A 22,345-nucleotide genomic window follows, 5' to 3' on the forward strand; every position below is an offset into this window, starting at 1 on the left:
TGTAAGGCATTTTCTCCAACCACTAGAACATTTTGCTTCATTTTTTTGCTCTCTCTTATTTGCCAGTGTGCTTCTTAAAATCTGAAAACCAGCACTGTCTGCACTACCTTGTGATGATATTATTGAGGTCAAACATGAGAGGTAAAACAAACACTTTTTAATTCCTTTGTTTATACATTGATTAATCCTTTTCTACCATAGCAACATAGGAGAGCCCTTATCTGATTGTTTACTTATCTGACCCTTAAATCCTTCTCAAAGTCATTAGCTTCAGAGTCTTCTATTTTCCAGTTATGGTTTCCACAGTTGGGTTTTAGGATAGACAGCTATTTGGTTTGATGAACAAAAATTCACTAGGTTTGAACAAGCTGCCTGTATAAACTGTATTGACCAGTGCCCCATCCACATCATTATTTACAATTCCATTAATTCTGGAGCTGAATTTTTGCAGCAGTAGGTTTGGATCTGCTTCCAGATCATTGCTTAAAATGTAGTAGGACATGGAACCTGCTACTAGGACCTTTTTAGACACCATCTCTTTCAACTAAGTCATCATACAGATTTCTTCTTGAGACATGGCAGCAAATTCCATTTTTAAGGTTTGTTGGCATTGTATAATGAGACTATCACACAGCACCAAGTCAAATACTCCTCAAAACAGTATTGATAGATATTTTAAGTAAAACACTGTAGATCTGCATCATATTCCTTTGTTTCAACTTTTTATTATTTGAATTCCACATCAGATTTTCTCTTTTGGTTAGGGTAAATATTAAGCTAACCAGTTGCTTGGGTCATATTACTCACCCTTTTAAAAATGGCATAAAGCAACAGTTAAACTTTTGTTTTACCTCCTGATTTTAAGGCAAGACAAGAATACACAGGAGAAGCATCTATAGTACAAGCAGAAGCAACAGTGGGCAGCAGGTGTCCAGAGATCGCGTTTCTCACAGCATTTCCAGGATGGAAATCGCAGGAACTGCGGACTTGCAAAGTACCTGCTCACAAATATCCTGGTCCTGCTCAACTCCCAGCCCTGCACACACACACACTAAAGGAGATGTGGAGTCTCCTCCCGAGTATGGGGCCGGGATGAGACACGGCTCACGCCTCAGGCACTGCAGAACCTCCCCGGGCGGCTCCGCAGCCCTGCGGCCACTGCCTGCCTCCATCGCTGAACCGGCCTGACCGCCGGGGCAGTGACCGCTCGCAGCCTCCGCTTTCCCTCTCGTGTTTACACCACCTGATTGAGGCTCCGAGAAAACTTAAGCAGCACCAAGGGAGGTTTAGGTTGGACATCAGGAAGAATTTCTTCACTGAAAGGGTGAAGCTATTGGAATGGGCTGCCCAGGGAGCTGGTAGAGTCGCTGTCCCTGGAGGTATTTAAGGAAAGACTGGATGGGGCAATCAGTGCCACGGTCTGGTGGACAAGGTGGTGATCAGTCACAGGCGGGACTCAACGATCTCAGAGGTCTCCTCCACCCCAAGTGATTGTGTGTTTCTATAACGAAGAAGAAGGAGGAAAAGGAGGTGAAGGAGGCTCCAAGGCGCCACGGTACACACAGCACCGCACCGGCCGCCCTCAGCCGCCTCTGCCCCTCACGCCCCAGGCCACCGCGCTCCGCCTCGCGCTGTGCCGAGCTCCGATTGGCTACACTGCCCTTGGGGGCGGGACCGAGGGAGAGCCGCGGCCAATCCGCGCCGCGATGGACGTTTCCCGCGGGGTGGGGGCTGCGCGCAGGCGCGGCGGGGCGGGGCCGGCGCGGGCGTGAGGGAGGGAGCGAACGGGGAGGGCGTGAGGGAGCGAGCCGGGAGCGAGCGGTGGGGGGGGACCGGCTGAGGCGAGGGTAGTCCCGCGCTATCCGCGGCGCCTCGCCTTGCCTTGCCTTGCCTTCCAGCGGGTTTCTCTTCAGGGGCTTTCTTTTGCCGCGGAGCCCCTATCCCCCTCTCCGCCCCTCAGACGAAGTCCCCCGCCGCCCTCAGCCCGCCCCCGCTCCAGCCGCTATGTCTCTCGGCCAGCGCTTGGCCCGGCTGGCCGCCCACCTGCAGGACCCGCGGAAAGTGGCCGCGTTCCAGCGGCTGTGTGGGGTTGAGGGGCCCTCGGGCTGGGCCGGCGGGGAGCAACGGGGGCCGGTGGCGAACGGTGGCCCCGCGGGCGAGCAGGCGCATCCCACTGGGAACGGGGCCGTGCCCGGCGCGGGAACCCCGCGGCGCTGGAGAAGGAGGCCGCGCCGAAACTCGCTGACGGAGGAGGACGGCAGCCAGGAGTTCGCCACTCGCAGCCGCTTCCTCTACTATCTGTTCAGCCTGGGCACGGAGCTGGGCAACGAGCTCTTCTACATCCTCTTTTTCCCTTTCTGCATCTGGAATGTGGACGCCTGGCTGGGCCGGAGGCTCATCATCATCTGGGTGTGGGTGATGTACCTGGGGCAGTGCACCAAGGATGTGATCCGCTGGCCGCGTCCTGCCTCGCCTCCCGTGGTGAAGCTGGAGGTCTTCTACAACTCCGAGTACAGCATGCCCTCCACCCACGCCATGTCGGGTACCGCCATCCCCCTGGCGCTCCTGCTGCTCAGCTACGGCCGCTGGCAGGTAATGCTCACACCTCCGTGTCCTCATCCTTGCGCTTGCCAACCCCGGGCTGTCAGGATGTGGCAGACCTGATTTCAGGAGGGGAGGTGGCTGAGTTTGGTTGGAAAATGTGAGATTGGTAGCTTTTTCCTTGCCTCACTCTTTTTTCCCCTCTGTGATTTAAGCGAGTGCTCAGGTAACGAGAAGTGTTCTAGTAATTCTGTCTTGTGAATGGAGGTTATGCTGGCTTTGGGGATTAGCTCAGCACGCATGAAAAGTTGGCGGTAACAATCTGCTTTTTGTTCCTGTCAAAGTTTTTTTCAGCTTGTCTATTTGCTCAAAGTTTGGATAAGCATCCAGTGTTTTTACAGGCATTTTGTCTTACAGAGTGAGAGTTTGGTAGAGAGCCAGTAACTAAAGGACTTCTTGTTGATCCTTCTTTGCTTCGAGTCACTTTTTAGCGTCAGAGTTGTAGCTTTAGCCTTTTCTTTAATGATTTTATTTTCATCAACCACAATCTGGAAATGATTCTGGTATTTTTACTTTCAGGGAGTTCTGCAATCTATCAATTTGTTCATAATTAGCAGGAATTGATAATCAGTGATATTTTCAGCACCTTCATTCAGCAGAATCTCTAAAATCTGATTATTTTACTTGGGGTCAATAGATAAGTTAAAATAACACTGTTGATCGTCTGATTTACGCAAGCAGTGGCATGTGCTTTGGCGCTGGCTGCTGGAAGTATGGCAACAGCAGCAACTCCAAAGAAAGCACATCCAGCTCTAAATCACTGCACCACTTTCAGCAGTAACTGAGGGAGAAGGCTTTCCCAGATAAATATCCAGTGCAGCGTTTTGCTATGTAGTGTTTAAGTTAGGCAGTAATTCGACTCTTAAGTTGTTAATGTTTAGTAATCCTTACTGTAATACTTGCCTGGTTTAAGTTGGATATAAGTCATGTCGGTAGAGAGAACTAGCTCTGATTCTAACCTTCGTGCAGGGGCTTAACTCTTGTCTTCCCAGTTACTGGTAACAATCACCAGCTGTCTGCGGGTGCTGCCTGACACTTTGTGTCTCTATCTCGGCATCTAGAATGGGTGACTGAAAGGAGTGAGAGGATTAAGGGTTAGAGATTTTATTTGGCCTCTCCAACCAAAGTTTACGTATCTATTTCTGCATGTGCCTAAAAGGAAGCTTTTAGGATTCAAGTTTTCTAGGAAAAGGTGAAGTATTATCTGCTGGAGTTATGCAGGCATAATAATTACATATATATAATATTGTCATGTTTTGTGAGTGTTTGAAAAAAATATTTGAAGTTTTGCCACTGAGATGCTTAATTCCAAAGCTGTTTTTATTAAATCTGTATATTTGATTATTGCCTGTTAGATCTGTAGGGCTGGTGTCAGCTGGAAGAACAAACTGGATTTGTACTTCTCTGCATGTGGGAAAGCTCATTTAGCAGTACCAGTCGATCAGCTTTGCACAGACTGATGTCATGTGTGCAGAGGAGAACCTGTCTCGATTGCCTTTATAAACCAGCAAACAGGGTGTGAAATGGTGTTTTTGCCGATGAACCAAGTTTGATCTATGGTTTGCCACCCCTGCCACTGCAGTCTGTGAAACACTTTGCTAATTGACTAAACATATTTACAGTGAATGGTAAGAAATCATAAGCATTCAGCATTATTATTCATGTAGGACTGTGCTTAAGAAATTAAGAAGTGTTTGAGTCTTGATTTTAATTCCTTTTTCTTAGAAAGTGAGTATGAATAAGAGACCTCTCTGAAACCAATTTATATAATTTAAAAATATTCATGTAAGAAAAAAATCCCTTCTGATTTTTAAATTATTTCCAAAAATCAATCAGTAATTAGCCAATGGCATGTCAAGTCAATCATGTTTTGATTAACCTATAGAGTTAACCTTTCATCTGACACTTCTTGTGTCCTCCCTATTTTACTTCTCTTGAAAGGGAGTAGAACCTACGTGACATCTTTTTGTCATGGAAAATGGTATTTTTCTGTAGATGCTGTTAAAAAAGACTGACCTCAGAAGTTCTTGGAAAGCTATTAAAGATAAAGGAATTTTTAATACAGTTTTTATTAAGTTCTACAAATTTATCAGTAGATGCAGGTGGCTAGATTTAAACCTGTAAGCAAACTCTTTCTGTATATATTTAGTATAAAGAAGCCTTACACAGAGCCTGATTGTGATGAGACAGTATCTTGGGACTATTGGTTCAGCAAATCATTGTGGAGCGAGGCTGAGGATGACTTCAAGCAGATAAAGGTGTAACTCTCTGCAGAGACTTTTACTCTGCAATACAGGCAGCTTTGAGTTTGTCACTTTGAAGTTTATACTAAACCAAAGAAAGCTGCTCTTGCTCTAAAAGATGTTGCACCAGTGAGGAGGGAATCTCTTGTGTAGCTCATTTGCAGTTTGCTTTCAGTGATCTATGACTTCCTGCTATTGTATGATAGTTCTTTTCTGTCAAAGGCAATCTAGTTGGGTCTTTTTCTTGAAGAACATAGAGAACAGAGAAAATGTGCTCCTATTTTTCTAGATGTGGCCCAGATTGTCTATTTAAAAACATGTTTGGCTTACAGTAAGGTTTTTTTCTTAACCTGTTAAGTTTGTGCTTTTTGATTTTTCAATGCCTTTAAGCAATCCTGTTACAATTATTTTCTTTTCACATGGTATTCAAAAGGATTTTTGACTATAGAATTAAAATTCTTTCTATGAATGTAAGTAAAATATTTTCAGAGATAATGTATTTTAAAGATGGTTTTTGCAACTTATCACAATTAGAGACTTTGAGCATAGGGAATATTCAATTAAACTGTCTTTCAGACAGAAGAGAGTTACATATTAAGGTAACTTTCATAATTGCTAACTGTTTTATCTATTGTATCCAGTTTTTTTCAGTTTCTTATTGTATTATGAAAGCTTACTTTAAACTTTTGATTTTCCTTGTATAATCCATATTTATTTATTTCTTTATTTAATATGTTACATTTCTGCAGGGAGAGCCATTTGTTTCAAAGACATTTCAGTAACATTGAAATACAAGCTCATGTCAAAGACTAATGAAAATTTGGGAATGTTATAGATATTGATTTTTATTTTTTTTTCTCTTGTCTTTGAAGTGCTGGTACCCTGAAAGAGGAGAGCAAACACTTATAAAACAGTGAGGTTATAGATCTTGATACGATGTAGGAAAAAGTAACCTTTATCAAACTGGGGAAAACTTGCTTTCTTTGAAATAGTGACAGTTTGAGCCAGCCTGGTTTATATCATGTCCCAGATGGGGGGAGGAAGATGCAGTGTGGACTGCTAATTATCCACAAAATCTCCACAGGCTCAGGCTGAGACTACTGGAAAAAGTATTTTTCATATTTTGTTTATGTTGAACTGCTGATTTCAAATAAATGTCAAGATGTATTTTATTAGAAATGGTCTTTGATTTGGGATGGTACCTGAATGTGTCATAACTCTGCTGGCTTATTTTGAGGAGAAAAAAATATCAGCCAGGGGAAACAGAAAATTCACTTCTGTCCCAGAGTTCCTCCAGGAAGCAGCCTGGCTCTAGCAGTAGCTGTCTGCATTAGGAAATGATGGGTTTGCCCTCCTTCCTGAGCTCTGCATTAATGAGCTCAGTGAGGAACTGCTGACTCTCGCTGTAGCCACTGGGCAAACTTTGGTTGATATTCAGCAGGAGCCCAGAGCCTGGGCTGATGAGTAGCAGGCCTTTAACTAAATTAACCAATGCTGATTTACCTTCTGAAGCAGCTTGTGATACTGAATATGACAGCCTTGTCCTCCCTGGGAGTGTGTCTGGCAATGCCTGATGTGCAAAGCCTGTCATCAGTGGGTGCCTTTTCACCCTGCTGCTGCTAATGGTGACCTGGATAAACAGCACAGCTAAATTCACAGTAGGTGCATCTATTCTCCAATGGCCTCTCTGATGTATTTTTCATTTACAGTTTTCATTTACTCAGTGCTCTTTTGACTCTCTGTGGTACTGGTTGTGTAAGACTCTTATGTGGTACCATGTGAAACTCCCTTCCAGAAATCTTTCATCTGCACTGTGACTTTTATCAACCAAAGCTGGTGAATGTAATTAAATGAGATGGGTTTGACAGGGTCTGTGTTGGGATTTTAGGGAGATCTCCATCGCTCTGTGGTTCTGATTGACCACTACTGAAGATTACCTCTAGAATTATCTGCCTGCTCTTTCATTTCAAAAGGCTAAATTGTCTGATTCCCACTAGAAATAGGAAGTAATTGGTTACTGGGGGTGAATAAACAGCCTAATCACAACAGTGCTGTAGTGAGGATTTTGTGGAAAGGGGCACATCCTAGTTTTAAATGTCTGTCCTTGGTGAAAGGCTTGCATTTTCAGTAAGATTGAATGTAATGATAAACTGGACGCTACACATAGAAAAAAACATCTCTTACATACAAAATCTGTGTGCAGGAACAAGTGCAGTCCCTCAGAAGGAGACACATCACTTCTCAGAGAAGCCCAAATGGGCTTTTGGCTAAACTACTAAAATGTTGAGAAGAAACGCTGGCAAAGAGATGTGTGCATGCTTGTCTAATTGGTCTTCTTGTACATGTTTCTTAACAGTCAAACAAAAACTCTTCTGACATGGAAAGCATGGCTGAAGGGATGATATGAAAACACAGAACTACGCACACAGTGATTTGAGAGAAAGAGATTGGAATTTGGAGGGTCAGCACTGGCCTTGTCTTGTGTGTTTGAGATGTAAGGTCTTCTGTGGGCCATACTAATGCCTGTAGTTTGTAAAGGAAGCTGAAAAAAGTTATTTGATGCAGGTGTTCTTAAAATTTGAAAAGAGCACAGCCACTTCTGACAAATGTCACTGGGGGATCTCTGCCAGAGGAATACAACAGCCTGTCTTATTAGACTGTGTTGATTGTCACTGAATAGATTTTTCAGTTTTGCCTAAGCAAATCTTTCATTAATGTAAAGGGTCTTGAGGGAGAACATGTAAAAACAAATGCTCTAAGGTTGGATACAGAGTTTTTGATGAAAAGATATTCAAAGGGAATAATTCTTAAGCAGTTTTTTTTCTTGGTGCATTGTATACATGTAAAGCACTCCTTGTTCTTTCAAATAGGGTGTATTGATTAAACTGAGAAAACACTATTTTGCAGGAAAAATGTGGTTTCAGGTATTGGGGCATAAACAGAGCAAGCCATAAGTGATTCTTGCTAGCTATGTTCAGAGAGGGATTATTTTTTTAATGACTGCAATGAAAAGAAATAACAAGCTAATTCCTATTGTTACTCCTTACTTTCTTTTTCAGATTAGGTGTAGCAGAAAATTAAATATTTTAACTTCCTTCAGGACTGGCATTGAAAAGTTTATCTTGGAATTTTAAAAAGAGGTTCTTGTAGTGCCATGTAACCGAGATTTTTATGTCTCTTGATATTAATGTTAGTGCAAGAAAGGAGAAAATAATTGCTAAATGTAGCTTAACCAGTGGTATTTACCACCTGGGCCATTTTGAAAGAAAAAGTTTGTTTATTTTTCCTAAAATGACTTGATTGGTGGTCTCTCTTTTCTAACAAACCACTTTTTCCTTTTCTTCTGCTGCCTTCACAAAATCATTTTTATGCTGTGCTTTTTGAACTCATCTGTCCAGCCAGGGTGCTGGAGTCATTCCCATAAACATTGATTATAGCTTTTCATATCACTATTGCCAATACATGGCCCAAATACCTTATTAAAAGCCTGGTGCAGCAAGTGCTCCTTGGATTCTTTCAGTGAACTTTAGCCCAGAATAATTGTCTCAAACTCAAGTTGGACTTCTGAGTTATCATATGATTTAAAAAGGTCATTGAATACTGAAGAACACTGAAAATATTAGAAAGTTACTTTGGAATTATTCGTGGGTGCTAGAAACTTCTCCGGTGTAGAATGTGCTTAAAAAAGGTAAGAAGTGAGCATTTAGAATGTCTTTTAATAATGTTCCCTTATGAAAGAAGGAATTTTCTGACCTAGGTCAAAGCTTTTAGGACAGATTGTTTCCTTATGAGCATTTTTAAACAATGGTTATGTTATTAAGACTCTTGGCAAAAAGATCAAGGAGAGGGAGGAGGATAGGGAAGGGTTTTGTGTGTAGTCCAGTCAGAAGTTTGCAAGCCTGTTTTGGAGGATGTAGTGGAATTTTCTGTAGGATCAGAGTTTTCTTTTAAAAACGTAGGGCATAAAGTTCCCAAAGACTCACTGAGAGTAGTTTCACTGCTGTTTTACAAATATGAATTTAATTCAAAATTAAAACAAGGTTCTGGATATGGGAACAAAATTGCGATCTGAAACACAATGAGTAGTTTATTCAGTCAGCTTTATCCCTAGCTTTGTCTTACTATGTGAAGTTAAGAAATCAATTCTTTTGGTTTGGGATTCTTTAATTTATATATAAAAAAAAAAAAAAGAAAGCAGTATGCAGTTCAAAAAACTCCCCACACTCAGAATTGTTGAGGTGGCATGTTAGCTATGGAGGCATAAGGAGTTTTTGAGGATATACCATAAGATGGTCTTAATTGAGGGCATGTAGACAGGGTTTGAGATGTTTGTATCAAATGGGCTGCTCCTGAATATCTGACTGAAAGTGACACGCAGTCTGTCACAGAACCATGATACATCAATTCTTTCATGAAAAAGAACAAGCTGAGAGAATAAAACCTGGTTTCTATGTCTACCTCTCCCAGCTGTGATCTCTGACAACCTTCCACACCCTCATCTGGACCAACATGTGATGCCAGTTTGCCTTCTGATGCTTAAATGAGTAAAACCAACAGTGAATCAGGGAAGAGGATAGAAGTAAACTTGTGATCATTTGTCATTTGTGCCTCTGTAGGTCTGATCTGGCATGCCAAGAGCCATGGGACTAAAACTGCTGGAATTCAGGTGTCTTGCTTTAGTATCTCTCATTTAAGTAAAGACCTGAGTCAACATAATGAAAAGTGCTTATGACTTTCTTCCCTGAACACTTGATATGAGTTTATATTCAGGTTTTCACATTACTCTTTCATAAAATGTTTTAAGTAGAAAACCTAGTAAAAGCTGTTATTTTTTTTTTCTTTGAATATTCATTTGTGATTGGGAGAGGAGATTTCTGAAATCTATTATTGTAAAACAGTATTATTATAAGGCTTGCTGGTACCTCAGCCTTGCAGGCAACGATTTGGAAGTGAGTTTATGGCATCAGCCTTTTTTACAAGGATCCAGGTGATGTCCCCTGTTGGTGGTATGACTCGGCATGCTGCAGAGCTCAGAGGTGTGTGGGAGTGCTGATATTCTCCTTCAGTCACTTTGTGCACTTCACCCTGCGTGTGAGGACCAAATACACGCCTGCCTTACCACCGCAGGGCAGATTTTAAGCAGGTGCTACCAGATTGGTGTTCTGGGAGTTCCTCAACCCAGTGGCTGCTTTAAAAGGTAGGAGTGCAAACAGGCCAAGGAGGATGCTGGGTGTTTGGCTTAATTTGTGATCAGAACTAGAAAGGTGGGCACCAACTCCTTTGGGCCTTCTGTGATAGGGGAAGGGTGATGGTTCTAAACTGAACAGAGGGTTAATTTAGATCATATGCAGGGAAGAAGTTTTTTACTTCTGGTGGTGAAACACTGGCACAGGTTGCCCAGAGAGGAGGTGGATGCACCATCCCTGGAAACATTGAGGGCCTGGTTGGATGGGGCTCTGAGCAACCTGTTCAGGTTAAAGATGTCCTTGCCCCTAGCAGGGGATTTGGACTAGATGGCTTTGGACTGTCTCTTTCTACCCAAGCTATTCTACTCTGCTTTGCTACAGAGAAACTAAACTAACCCATGTCCTCAGATGGTTTTAGGGATATTTATTCAGAATTAGAGTGAGATATGACAGAGCCAAATAATCTTTCGAAAACATTCTTCAGAACTGGAGTTTCTGTTTCTTTCTTCCTGAAACACTCCTCCCCTGTGAGTTCCCTGACAGCAAGCATTTCTTCTTTCATTTTCAGAATTACCGTAGTCTTTCTGCTATTTACAGTCATCTGCTCAGGACTTCTAAAACAAGACTTCTTATCTAACTATTTCCTTCGTACTCCTTGTTCTCAGGATTTTGCTGTTTAGCTGTTCCAACCTCTTCCCTCCCCCAATTCCACCTCTCACCCACAGTATCATGAACGGCTGCTGAGGCTGGCACTTCATTCATCTTCCTGCTAAAGCTCCAGCCTCTGCTTCTGTCAGTTACTGCAGAAACAGGACAAGTCCTTATTTATTGAAGAAAAGCCTTATCTCTGGGCTCTGAAAGCACCGAAGATGTGTATCAAGAGACAAGGATGGACATATAGTGTATCAAGTGATGGCCAAACAGTTTGAAACTGGAAGGTGCTCCTTGCTTCAGAGGCCACAGGGTACAGCTGTCCCTGCACAGACAGCATTTCTGCTTGGGGAGTCCTGTGGGAGGGAGGGAGGGAGGGAGAGTGGAGCAGCACTGTGCAGGGAGGGTGTGTGGCTGGTGCAGGCAGCATTCCTTCTACCCTGAGGCCTGTGCAAAGGGAGAAGCACAATGGGGCAGAGGGTTGTGGCTGCACTTGTAACGTACCAAAAGGGCTGCTTTTGTGGCTGCTGTAGCAGTGTTGGTATCTGATAACTCTGCAATTGTGTGTACGTGTGACAGAGTTATGGGTGCATTGCCTGGGATTAGCAGAGTTCCAAAAGGCAGGAAACTGAATTTTTTCCTTCATCATTGCAGTCAGAAATGAGTTACAAGTACACAGTTCTGTTTAGATTCAGTGTGTAGATGAATGTGATAGAAGCAAAGACAAATGTTGCTACAGGAAGTAGAGTTTAGTCTAGATGGAACACAGCTATAAGCTGGGTGTTTAGAATTTGTTTTAATGTGAAATCTGCTTCTTATGTGAAATGTAAGCTTCCTGATTTTCTCTTAGTTTGAGAATGGTTATTTTAGGTTTGTCATGCAAACATGGTCCTGGAGTTGAGAATTCAGGGAAGGTTGGTAAAATGCAGATTTTGGAACTTTACAAATCTGGTAAATGGCCTTCACAGAGGACACAGAACTTCCTCCAGTAATTTTAAAGGTATTTTCTCTAATCTGTTGGAAATTCTACCCTTCAGGTTACCTGTAAAAGGAACAAAGGAAAGGGCAAGAAAACTGTCTGTAATTCTTAGATTTTGTTTCTAGTTTTGAGTACATCTAGACTGCCTGTTTATATTGAAAATGTTTATCGTAGGAAGGAAAGCAATTTTGGAAACTTGCCATTTTATCTTGTGACTGTGTCTTTTGTAGAATAGTGGCAAAAAAGGAAGCTGTGTCCTCTCTTGTAGAACATTTTGCAATAGTGGGGAAAGTATTTCTTACCATGCTGTAATATGTAAATTAGCGTAGTTTTATCCAAAACCTGAGAAAGTTAAAAAACTGTGTTTCTGATCTGTGATTATTATTATTATTAAACTATGTAAGATATGTACTTATTAAAGGTAAGTATTTTATTTTTCCTGGTAAACAGTCTTTATTAATAAAATATGAGAAGACAAAAATAATTTGAAGTAATTATTTCATTATTTTTGTTTAACAAATATGGTTTGTAGGAGGAAACTTATGTGGGTTTGGAAAGAGCAAAAAAGATTACTGTTTTAGGAGTTTCATGCTGATGTCCAGAGATTGAGTCAACAATTGCAGAAACTCTGAAACAAAGAATTGAAGAAGGAATTGAATTTCTTTGTAATTTTTTTTATGAGTTTCTCCTTTTCAGGAAGAAAAGTGAAGCCACTCCATTCTGCCTGGGTAATTGCTAACATTACTGGTATGTGATGGAGCTGCTTCACCCGGTGTAAAACTGTTGCACAGTTTAACACCCCTATGTCTCTGCCTGTGTGGTCAATTTGGGATATCAGAGCATGGCAAGACAACTGCTATTCATTTCTTACTGCATTGGAAAGATGTGACCAAAGCACTGAAATTCAAGTATTTTGAATACAGAGAAGAGAAGGGAAGGTTGAAAGCTTGGCTTAATGGTGACTTTATGAAAAGGTGCTCTGCTAGGCCTGTGGAGGCTAGGGCAAAGAAAAGGGTAAGCATCAGTGGCATTAACTGGAATTAATTAGAAAATACTCATAGAGTGATTTTTTTTTTTAATTTTTTTTTTCCAAATTGTAATACAGTTTCTGCATTTTTCTTCTCTACCAGTATCCCCTTATGTTTGGACTGATCCTGGCATGCTGCTGGTGTTCTTTGGTTTGCTGTAGTCGAATTTATATGGGAATGCATTCAATTTTGGTAAGAAAATAATCTAATCTACTACTAAACTTCTGTTTTAATTCTGTTCTGATTTTATAAACTTCAATCACATAGAATGTTTTACAGGGCAAAATTGCATACAGCTGTACTTTTTGGAATGTTCTACCATATAGAAACAGAAGGCTTGCATTTCTTTAACATAGAAATTGATAAAATAGCTAAGAGTGGCTCTCATGCTAAACTTACACTTATCTTTTATAAGCTAAATCCACAGTTGAAACTTAACGGGTATTTAATGCCATTTTTAGTGCAGAAATTGATGACTGCTCTAAACTGTAGACTAAATTTTCCTCTACAGAGTAGAAGTCATTTTGCAGAATGAGAAAGTGGCTGTTAAAGTTCACATCTGCTGCTCAAAGCATGAGCATTTCAGAGTGCTAGAGTTTCATCTAGCAGAGTTTCTTAAACCAGGTAACAATGTTGTCATCTTGGAAAAACAAACTCATTTATTAAACAGGATTAAGACTCCCAGACTGAAACACAGTTGTATGCAGTGTAAAAATGAGAAAACAAGAACACTACAAAGTGGTAATTGCAATGGAGGTTGCTAAAGATGTTTTTGGGGATCACATGCTAGAAGAAAAGCTAATAGACAGAAAAGGGTAGGCCTGGTAGGGAGTAGAAAAGCTGGTAGATGAACACAGTGTAAAAGGAGCATGGGAAAATAAGGCAGCTCAGAAAATCTAAATGACATTTTTGCATCAGTAGTTAGGGGGCTTCCCAATCTAAAGCCACTCTGTCAAGGATGATGTGTTGGACCAATAGTTCAGCTGACACAAAATGTCATAGAACAAAGTCATGCAACAAATAGTGAGCATGCAGACAGGGCTGTTTTGGAGTTTCACATCTGAATCCTCTGCAGAGTTTGAGGGAATACAGTTCACCATGTGGTGCCTGCAATATACCTCAACCACAGTGCCTAAGTTTGTGGGGAGTAAGTGGCAAATAGAGCAGAAAGTTTTTGTAGCTTCTGAAATGAACGAGTCTGATGTTTATATCAGTCAATTTTATTAGAGCTTTTATCAAGCTTTCAATTAGTGGAAGCAAATAAAAATGATTTACTGAAGCTGGAGCAATACAAACTCTGCTGAAGTCCCACCTCTTGGCTCATGTGGAAGAGCTGATAAGCATGAAAATGAAGGCAGGTTGCTTTGTAGTGCTTGGATTGCACAAATTATTCTTTAACAATCAAAGGTGACAAAAGTAGCAGAGAATTCCATGCAACTGAGTGATCAGTCAACAGTTGACTGAAATTTAATGCTGAAGTAAAAAATAATTGAGTAACCTTTTAATTAAGAAAAGACCTTTAAAAACAATAGTAAAACTGAAAATCAGTCACAGAGGTTATCTCTTCCTCTCCTTTAATATTTGGAAACAGTTCACATTCTTCGAGCATTGTTAATTCTGAAGCTGGAGTGGAAAGTTGAAGCTGCTCTAGTTGCTGGCTGCAGTGGTCCTTGACTGCTGCACCTGCTGCTGCTGCTGCCAGTGTTGGGTGTGTTGGTACCTGGGTCCTCAGCACCACTGTTGAGCTGTTTCAGCAAACTTAAGTTGGCAGAACATATTTAGCTGGGCTGGATTTGTGCTGACTGTAGGTTGGAGTGCCCTGGCCCTGGACAGGGATCAATGTTGCCAGCAGAAAAAATCCTAGAAGAATCAGAGAATAGTTTTGGGTTGGTAGAGACCTTTAAAGATCATCTAGTCCAAGCCCCCTGCAATAAGCAGGGGCATCTTCAACCAGAACAGGTTGCTCAGAAGCTCATCTGACCTGACCTTGAATGTTTCCAGAGACAGGGCATCCACCACCTCTCTGGACGACCTCTACCAGTGCCTTATCACGCTCATTGGGAAAAAAAAGTCTTCCTTATATCCAGTCTGAATCTCTCCTTTCTCAGTTTAAAACCATCACCCCTTGCCCTGTCGCAACAGGCCTTACTAAAATATCCAGACCTGCAAGTTCCATGAAGGATCCTTTGATCATAACTTCATTCATGATCTGGTCAGGATGCAGGTGATCTGTTAATAGGTGATCAAATGCAATTCCTTACCTTATGTTTAACATAAGAAAGATTTAATTTTCTAAAAGGGAGAAGATGGCAATCCGTAAGTTGCTTTTAACACTACAGCAGCGAGTCTTGTATTCTTGCTAATGTAACTTGAAGGTTTTTTTTATATAGCTATTACACTGAAACCATGTCTTTCTCTTCAACAGGATGTTATTGCTGGATTTCTGTATGCTATTCTTATCCTGGTTGTCTTCCATCCAGTTGTGGACCTGATTGATAACTTCAACTTAACTTACAAATACGCACCCTTAATTATCATCAGTCTTCATTTGGCGCTGGGCATCTTCTCTTTCACCCTGGACACGTGGAGCACGTCACGAGGAGACACAGCTCAGATCCTGGGCTGCGGTGCCGGCGTGGCCTGTGGCTCTCACGTCAACTACATCCTGGGTCTGCAGCTGGATCCTCCTCCCCACGCCTTGCCCTTGTCTCTGTCCTCCCTCACCGTGACTGTGTTTGGAAAAGCCATCCTGCGGTTGTTGATTGGAGTCATCATTCTGTTGTTAACAAAAGTGGCCATGAAGAAAGCCACGATTCCGCTGGCGTGTAAAATATTCCGCATCCCTCACGACGACGTGCGGAGAGCCAGGCAGCGCATGGAGGTTGAGCTGCCCTATCGCTACATTACCTATGGAATGGTTGGGTTCTCCCTCATGTTTATTGTTCCTTGCCTCTTCCATTTCATTGGTCTTTCCTGATGCAGTTTGATCACTTTGAGTAGGGAGAACTGAGCTAGTTGCTTTTTGAAGAGGTGCACTAGTTTGCTAAGGGAAGGCCGGCCGGCTTGGCTTTAGCAGGGTCTTCCTATTAACAGCAATACAAAGCAGGCAAAGCATTTAAAGGGCTTTGCACATCTCTGGGGATGGTTTAGGGCCAGCAGTCAAACATCAGTCCAGGAGAAGTGCTGACCTCTGTAAATGCTGTTTTTGGACTTATTGCTGTAACCAAGTCTGTGTGTGTGATGCAGTGAATGTATCTGGGATGGCTGCCAGTCTGTACCTGTGTACACTGACGCTTCAGCAGCAATGTCTGACAGCTCATCAGAAGGCTCCATTCACGATCTGTTTGCCATTTCACGGTAATTAGTTCAAGTCATTGGACCACAGGCTGTTAAATTTGCTTTCTTGTATTCTTTCCTGAAGTCCTGCTTCAAGGTATTTCAGCTAATAGTTATTTCTAACGGACCAAACTTGTAATGAGGTTGAATTTTTCTAAATAAACAAGCAGAAGCCTTTTTCTTTAGCCCCCTTTGCAGAGAAAAATGTCTGGATTAGCATTGGTAGATATCGCTAGAGTATATAATTCAGGTACTGTATTTTATGGTTTAATAACTGTGCCTTTCTGTTGCTAAATTAAGAAATGCCATATATACTGTGATGTAAAAATGCCTAATTTTATTGAAAATCCTATGTAATTAGGCAGATATTAAAAAATGTTAGATTGTCCATGTTGCTGACATGGTCCAAGTTAACCAGAATGTTCAGTTTTTCCTGATCGAAATTGCATAAATGAAATGACCCAGGAATTGTGTCCTTGAGCTCAAGATATTGTAAATGAACAGTAGTCTCTTTTGTAAGTATTTTTAATGTGTGTCGTAAGTTACTGCAAGAGGATATATTTTTCTGGAGATTGTTTATACTGTGGATATTCAAAATTAATTATTTAAACATATAAACAATAAAATCCCCCCATTCTGCAGAGAAATGGGCTTCACTTATTATTCCAAACTAATCTAGAAGGACCACTGCTTTTAGATATTTGGTTAGAAAAATATAATACTTATTCTAGAAAAATCTGTATTTTTATGCATTAACATGCTATATTTAAAGATGGTAATCACTTTTACCCGATTTAGATAGTTATAAGACAATGTAACAATTAAAGGAAACTTGTAATCATTCTGATTGACAGATTGTGAGCAGTCAAGACAGAATGGTCAATGCATGAACAGTTTCTGATGTCTAAATTTGGCCGGATTTTATTATGTGCTTTTGAGCTTTTCATGATCCTTTTCCATTTAAGTGTAATTTCATGTGCCTTTTTTCTGTTTCATTTTGTTTTGTTCATGTGTTGCCTGATCTGTTCTTTCCACGTCAGCAACAGTTACTGCAGGAAGCGCTGTTGTAGTGTCTGGCCAGACACAAATGACTTAGTTTTGTATTGTACATGTTTTTCAGGAAAAGCATCATTTGGTTGGGAAATATGGTGATTAGATAGAATGCAAAGCCTACAGTTTTTGTAAACAATATTTGTTTTCAGAAAGTTTGTGTTGGAGATGATATCTCCAAGCTGTTCATATGTAGATTTACAAAATTAACTTGACTTTCTTTAAAGCAGACAAAGTTGATGGTACGCTGGCACTGGATGATGTGAAAAATTTTTCTGGTGCATTTCTCCAGTGCATCCTGAATGTACTGCTATGAATGTATTCAAACTGAGTTATTCAGAACTGAGAGTGTTAACTTCCATAGCTGAAAAGTACCCAGTAGAAAATGGTTAGCTTGCTTCAGTGTGTATTTCTGGATCTGATTTTTCTGTCTGTTCCTCTTTTGCAGTTCAATGCTGAATGTGCAGGAAAAGGTAAATTGGTTTCTGGGATTTTGAGAGTGGGATTTCCACTGATTTGGCTTCACACACCAAGATAGCCATTAAATAAATAGCTGGGGGAATGTACACAAAATGCCTTACACTTAGAGCCCTAAGCAAGTGGTGTAGTTTCAATTATATTCAATTAGTCTGAGGACTGTTAAAAATAATAGGATAACTTTCTCTGAAATTTAGGGCATATTCTCTTTAAATATCCTAGCTTTACAGTTTATAGCAAAAATGTTTAGATTTTAGCACAGAAAAGGTAAGTGAGCAAAATTAATTTTTTAAGGTACATATTTGACTTCTAGAAACTTCAAGTTTACATCATAAAGAGCATAATTAAAGCTGTATTTTCTAGCTGTGCTTGCTCTCTTGTAGTATTAATGAAACATGAGGTGTACTGTGGAGGATCTGGAAGGGGTGAAAAAGATCACACAGAGCTTTCAACAGGCTAAGGAAAATTGCACTGTAGCTTATTCTACTGTCATAAATGTATTTTTTATATTTTTATACATTACATTGAGTAAGTTCAAAATGTCATGTTCTATATACTACTACCCAGGAAATGTCCATCAGAATGTTTATACAGCACCTTCAGCAACTACTCCACTGAAGTTTACATGAGAAAAAGTTCTATTTTCATGTTTTATAAGGGGTTAGGCTCGAGAGGGCAGTTAGCACAAAATCTCATGCAATATGAAAATAAAGAATCGCAGACATGCAAATGCTTAAAAATCCATGTAAAGTATTTGTATTGTAGTATAATTTTGTTTACTAATAAGCTAAGCTTCCTTGGAATTGGGCATAACAAAGCAGCAGGTAAAACTAGAGCACTTTCTTTGCCCTAATCTAAGAGTTGAACATGAAAAATGTTTCTAGTGTGAGAACCAGCTGGTACCAAATTCTTTTATTTATGAAGTTAACATAGCTTTAAGAGGTAGTCAAATGTCTTTCCAGAAAGACAATATGCTTGAAACCCTTTATGATGTGGTGATAAACATCCTGCTAGTGAACTCCCTCAGTCCCAGAGAGAAATACTACTTTATAGAACCAGGTATAAATGCACATTTACTACAAAAAGCTGCAGGCTAAATTTGCCTTTTTTAATTATTGTATGAAATAAAGCCAACAGGCAGGTAGAGAGCAATTTGACACAAATTTAAGTTTTAATTTAAGTTTAAAGCAGTCTCAGACTAATTTGCATCTCTTCAGCCTCTCGGAAAAGAAGAGGTTTTCCAAGAGGCTGAAGAGATGCTCATTAATCTGAGACTGCCTTAAACATAGGAGCGGGATTTTTCTGACCTGGCCCTCGGTCTGAACTGATGTGTGCATTGCATCTTGGGTGAGTTTTAGAATCTGTTATTTTGGAAACAAGTTCCATGTTTATAAAAAAGTGTTGCTTTTGCTTTCTCGTGTGAGATCACCTGTGAAGGTGTTGGGTCTCTGATCAGGAGGTGGAGTGTCTTTAAGGCAAATTGGCAAACCAAAGGGAGTTGGGTTTTGTTTATTTATTTGGATTTTTTTTTTTAAGGTTATGTACAGCATTTCTCCTGGAAAGAAAAACCAAACAGAAAGATGCATTTCTTTTAAAACAGCATCTCCAAATGTGATATGTGGCTTTTGTGTTGTTTATTTTTTTTTTCCTTACCAGAACAGTGTTAAATTGTCTGGATATTAGAAGATAATGTTTTCCTTTTTTTTTTTTTAATTACTGTTTTCAGTATTTTTTTACTCCATTTTTGCTTATTTCTGAGGGAGCGCCCAGAACTTCTGTAAGCAATTGCTACTTATGTAAAGATTGTAATTTTGAACTTGTAAATAATTAAGGTTTTCTAGCTGCAAAAATATATAAAAACAAATCCTTGCATGCTCTAAGTAAATACATCTGTTGTGCTAAAAGTTGTTTCTGTTTCAGTATTTGCTTTCTCAATTAAAAAATCCAGTTTTCACACACAATACAGAAGATATTTAATAATTCAATGGTATGAAGGGGCATTGCTGTCCAACTCCTGCTAACTTTACTGGGAGTTCTGCACTTGGTTCTTTCCACAGGACACTGTGGAAATGAGTCCTGAAGGGCAAGTCCATGCTGACCTGTGAGCAGGCTCAGTGTGTGTGAAGTGACTTAGCTTCTAAATGTGGTAGCCTTGCTTTTGGGTGATTTTCCTTGTTAAAATCACACTTAGCCCTGCTTTTACAAGATTGCTAAAGGGCTTAACTTGGAACCTCATTCTCTGCAGGTGGAACTGGCTGCACGTTTCTAACACTCCCCCTTTGTACCATAATTCTGTGAATGAAGAGACCCCAGAATAAAGTCAGTAGATAAAATGAGAGGAGAATTTATTTCTTGGGGTATTGTGACTGAGCTTACTGTAATTGATTCTTGAGTGGTTCTTTGGTCTAATGTAGAATGTTTGTTGGTTATATAATTTATTTCTGTATTCTACAAACAATATTGACGAAGCTTAACTTTTTTGTTGAATGACTTCTTGCCAGACTTCATTCTACAGGAAAGCTTAAGTGACCTTTTTGTTTCAGAAAAAAAAAATGACTGTTTTAAAATTTACTACAAATGATTTGTCAAACTGATGGATTAATTGGGTCACTACCATCGTTGTTCTTGCAATACCAAACAAAGGCAATGAAACCTGAATTTGGAAACAAAATATGATTTTGTGTGGCAGAGAGGACTTTGGGACTAAAGAAAGCACTTCAGGTGTTCTCTAAAAAGCAAGTATCTCATGCTGGTTTCGAAGCAAATTTAGCCATGCATTAGAAAAATTTCTTTGCACTCCATTCTGCACCAGAAATTATTTGCATGTTGGTAAGAGGCCTTGTAAGAAAAGGAAGGGAGGGTGTGCTTGCAGTGTATGATCAGTAACTGTTCCTGCAGGATCAAGGGAGAAGAGAGGGTACATGGGATAATAGTACCTTAAAGATACTGACTGGTAAATGTAAATAATTCCCACCAAGTTGGAGAATTTTACTACTCACTGAACTTTGACTAAATTAGTCACTAGTTTTCCCACAAATTTATTTTTGTTAGAAAGTGTAATGAAAGATAAGTGATATTACTGAAATGGAAATTAGCTCTTAAGACAATTCTAGGTATCTAAAGTATCAAAATTGAAAAAGATCGGTTCAGGAGCAGGTAATGGGAACAGTAAGAATAGAGTCTAAAGGGGGATTTTGTATTAAACTTAATGCACTTAAAAATTATGCCAAAATTTGGCCTACACTTGATTTATATAAAATCTGTAGTACAATATAGATGTATATATTTAATATTGTGTATTGGAGTTTAATTTTTTTTTATGTATAGATTATTTTTTTCTTGTTACTGCCTTCCCTGATAAAAGGAAGTGTTGATAAAATACAGACCAGCTTTCTCTGAATAAGGTAAGGCTGTATGTTAGTAGCCTTTTGGGAAATAATGCAGTTGTAACCCAGTCTTTCAATCTCTTGGAGAGCTTGATTTAAAAAAAACCCAAAACATTTGAGGCGCAAGCCCTGAGTTAGTTGAGGATCACATAATGGTTGCTGTACAATAGTGTACAACTGATGTTTTAAAAATTAATACACCAGAACTTTTTGTTACACTCTTGTTAATTATTTTGTACTCATTGTACACTTTCTGAGTTGTCAATTAATACTTAAGCTTATATTGACTGGTAACCGAAGTGTCTAACTTCATCTGCAATGTGTGGGTAATAAACTCCTGTTGGATTCAGTTGTTTTATTGTCTTTATTCCTTCCAGTGCTCAGAGACAAGACTTGAGTTCTTGAATGGATTCAAACCCCAAAGTTTGTTTTCTGAAAATTCTTTTTCCCTTAAATGTGTAAGGCTGATTTGATGCAGTAGCTTAGCAAGCATAAGCAGAAAGTACATTCTGCTTCCGTGTCAGTTGAATTATTTAACCCAGCACATTTTTTCATCTCTCCTGGTATTCCGGTAGCCATACGTGGGTGGGAATTCCTGCTGTAGAGAGTTCAGTCCTGATGGCTAATCAAATCCACAACTGCCTTGGGAAGATTGCCAAAATAATGCCTGTAATGAAGAATTCCTTTGCAATTGCTTACCTCATGCTGTTAGGCAAAGGGATGTAATCATGTTTGCCTCGTATAGAATGATTAAATTTCAGAACACGATGACCCAGATTTCTAACAACATGCAAAGATTTTTGAACTGGAAATTTAGAGATGCTGTTTCCCATGATTCACTGTATGCAGCAGGTACTTCAATAATTTGCTTTAGGTGATTTACTGTTTGCAGCATTATTCATGCTGTAATGGCCCCTGATTGCTTAGTGGTCGTTGCTGTGGACTGCAGTACATCAGCTGCAGATGCTGAAACTCTAAATTAAATAAAGCTTTTACTCAAATTGACACTTTCAGCTTTAAGACTGATAATATCTTCTCTGAGGTGATGATTATGGGACATAATGCTTTCTCTGATCATTTTTAATAAGGTTTGAAGGTGTAAAAGTTGCTAATCTCTTTAATGCAGTGGTAAAAGCACAGAGTCAACAGGCCTGGCATTCAGCGTGATTTCATACCGATGGTAATTAGCACTGCACTGTGCTTGCCTTGCAGCAGCAGTTCAGATCTTTCCTGATGCACTGGCCGTGTGGCAGTGCTGGCATTGTGTCTAGACTTCAGGCTGACTAACCTCACTTATGTATAGTTGAGAGAAAAATAATAAATGCTTTGGACCAGGTTGGCTCTTTACACTCAGTGGCCTCTTTGGGTACCTTTTTTCAACCTCTGGTTGCCGAGTTTTCTTTCTTGT

At 40.1% G+C, this 22,345-nt stretch overlaps 1 protein-coding gene across 1 annotated transcript; it reads left to right on the forward strand.

Annotated features, from left to right (window-relative positions):
• The first annotated feature begins 1,817 nt into the window (after positions 1 to 1,817).
• On the forward strand, positions 1,818 to 21,286 carry SGPP1 (sphingosine-1-phosphate phosphatase 1). The gene is made up of 3 exons (XM_058850710.1): positions 1,818 to 2,592; positions 12,791 to 12,880; positions 15,114 to 21,286. The coding sequence occupies exons 1-3, from the start codon at positions 2,005 to 2,007 to the stop codon at positions 15,663 to 15,665; spliced, it is 1,230 nt and encodes a 409-aa protein (XP_058706693.1). The 5' UTR covers positions 1,818 to 2,004; the 3' UTR covers positions 15,666 to 21,286.
• The last annotated feature ends 1,059 nt before the right edge of the window (positions 21,287 to 22,345 follow it).

The sequence above is a fragment of the Poecile atricapillus genome, chromosome 1 (genome assembly GCF_030490865.1).
Source record: "Poecile atricapillus isolate bPoeAtr1 chromosome 1, bPoeAtr1.hap1, whole genome shotgun sequence".
Lineage (NCBI taxonomy): Eukaryota > Metazoa > Chordata > Aves > Passeriformes > Paridae > Poecile > Poecile atricapillus.

Bases quoted from the DNA above. Each gene is read 5' to 3' on its own strand.
- SGPP1 (XM_058850710.1), top strand. From the start codon at position 2,005: ATGTCTCTCGGCCAGCGCTTGGCCCGGCTGGCCGCCCACCTGCAGGAC. The intron at 2,593-12,790 runs GTAATGCTCACA...CTTCTCTACCAG, and splicing joins TCAGCTACGGCCGCTGGCAG to TATCCCCTTATGTTTGGACT. The intron at 12,881-15,113 runs GTAAGAAAATAA...TCTCTTCAACAG, and splicing joins TGGGAATGCATTCAATTTTG to GATGTTATTGCTGGATTTCT.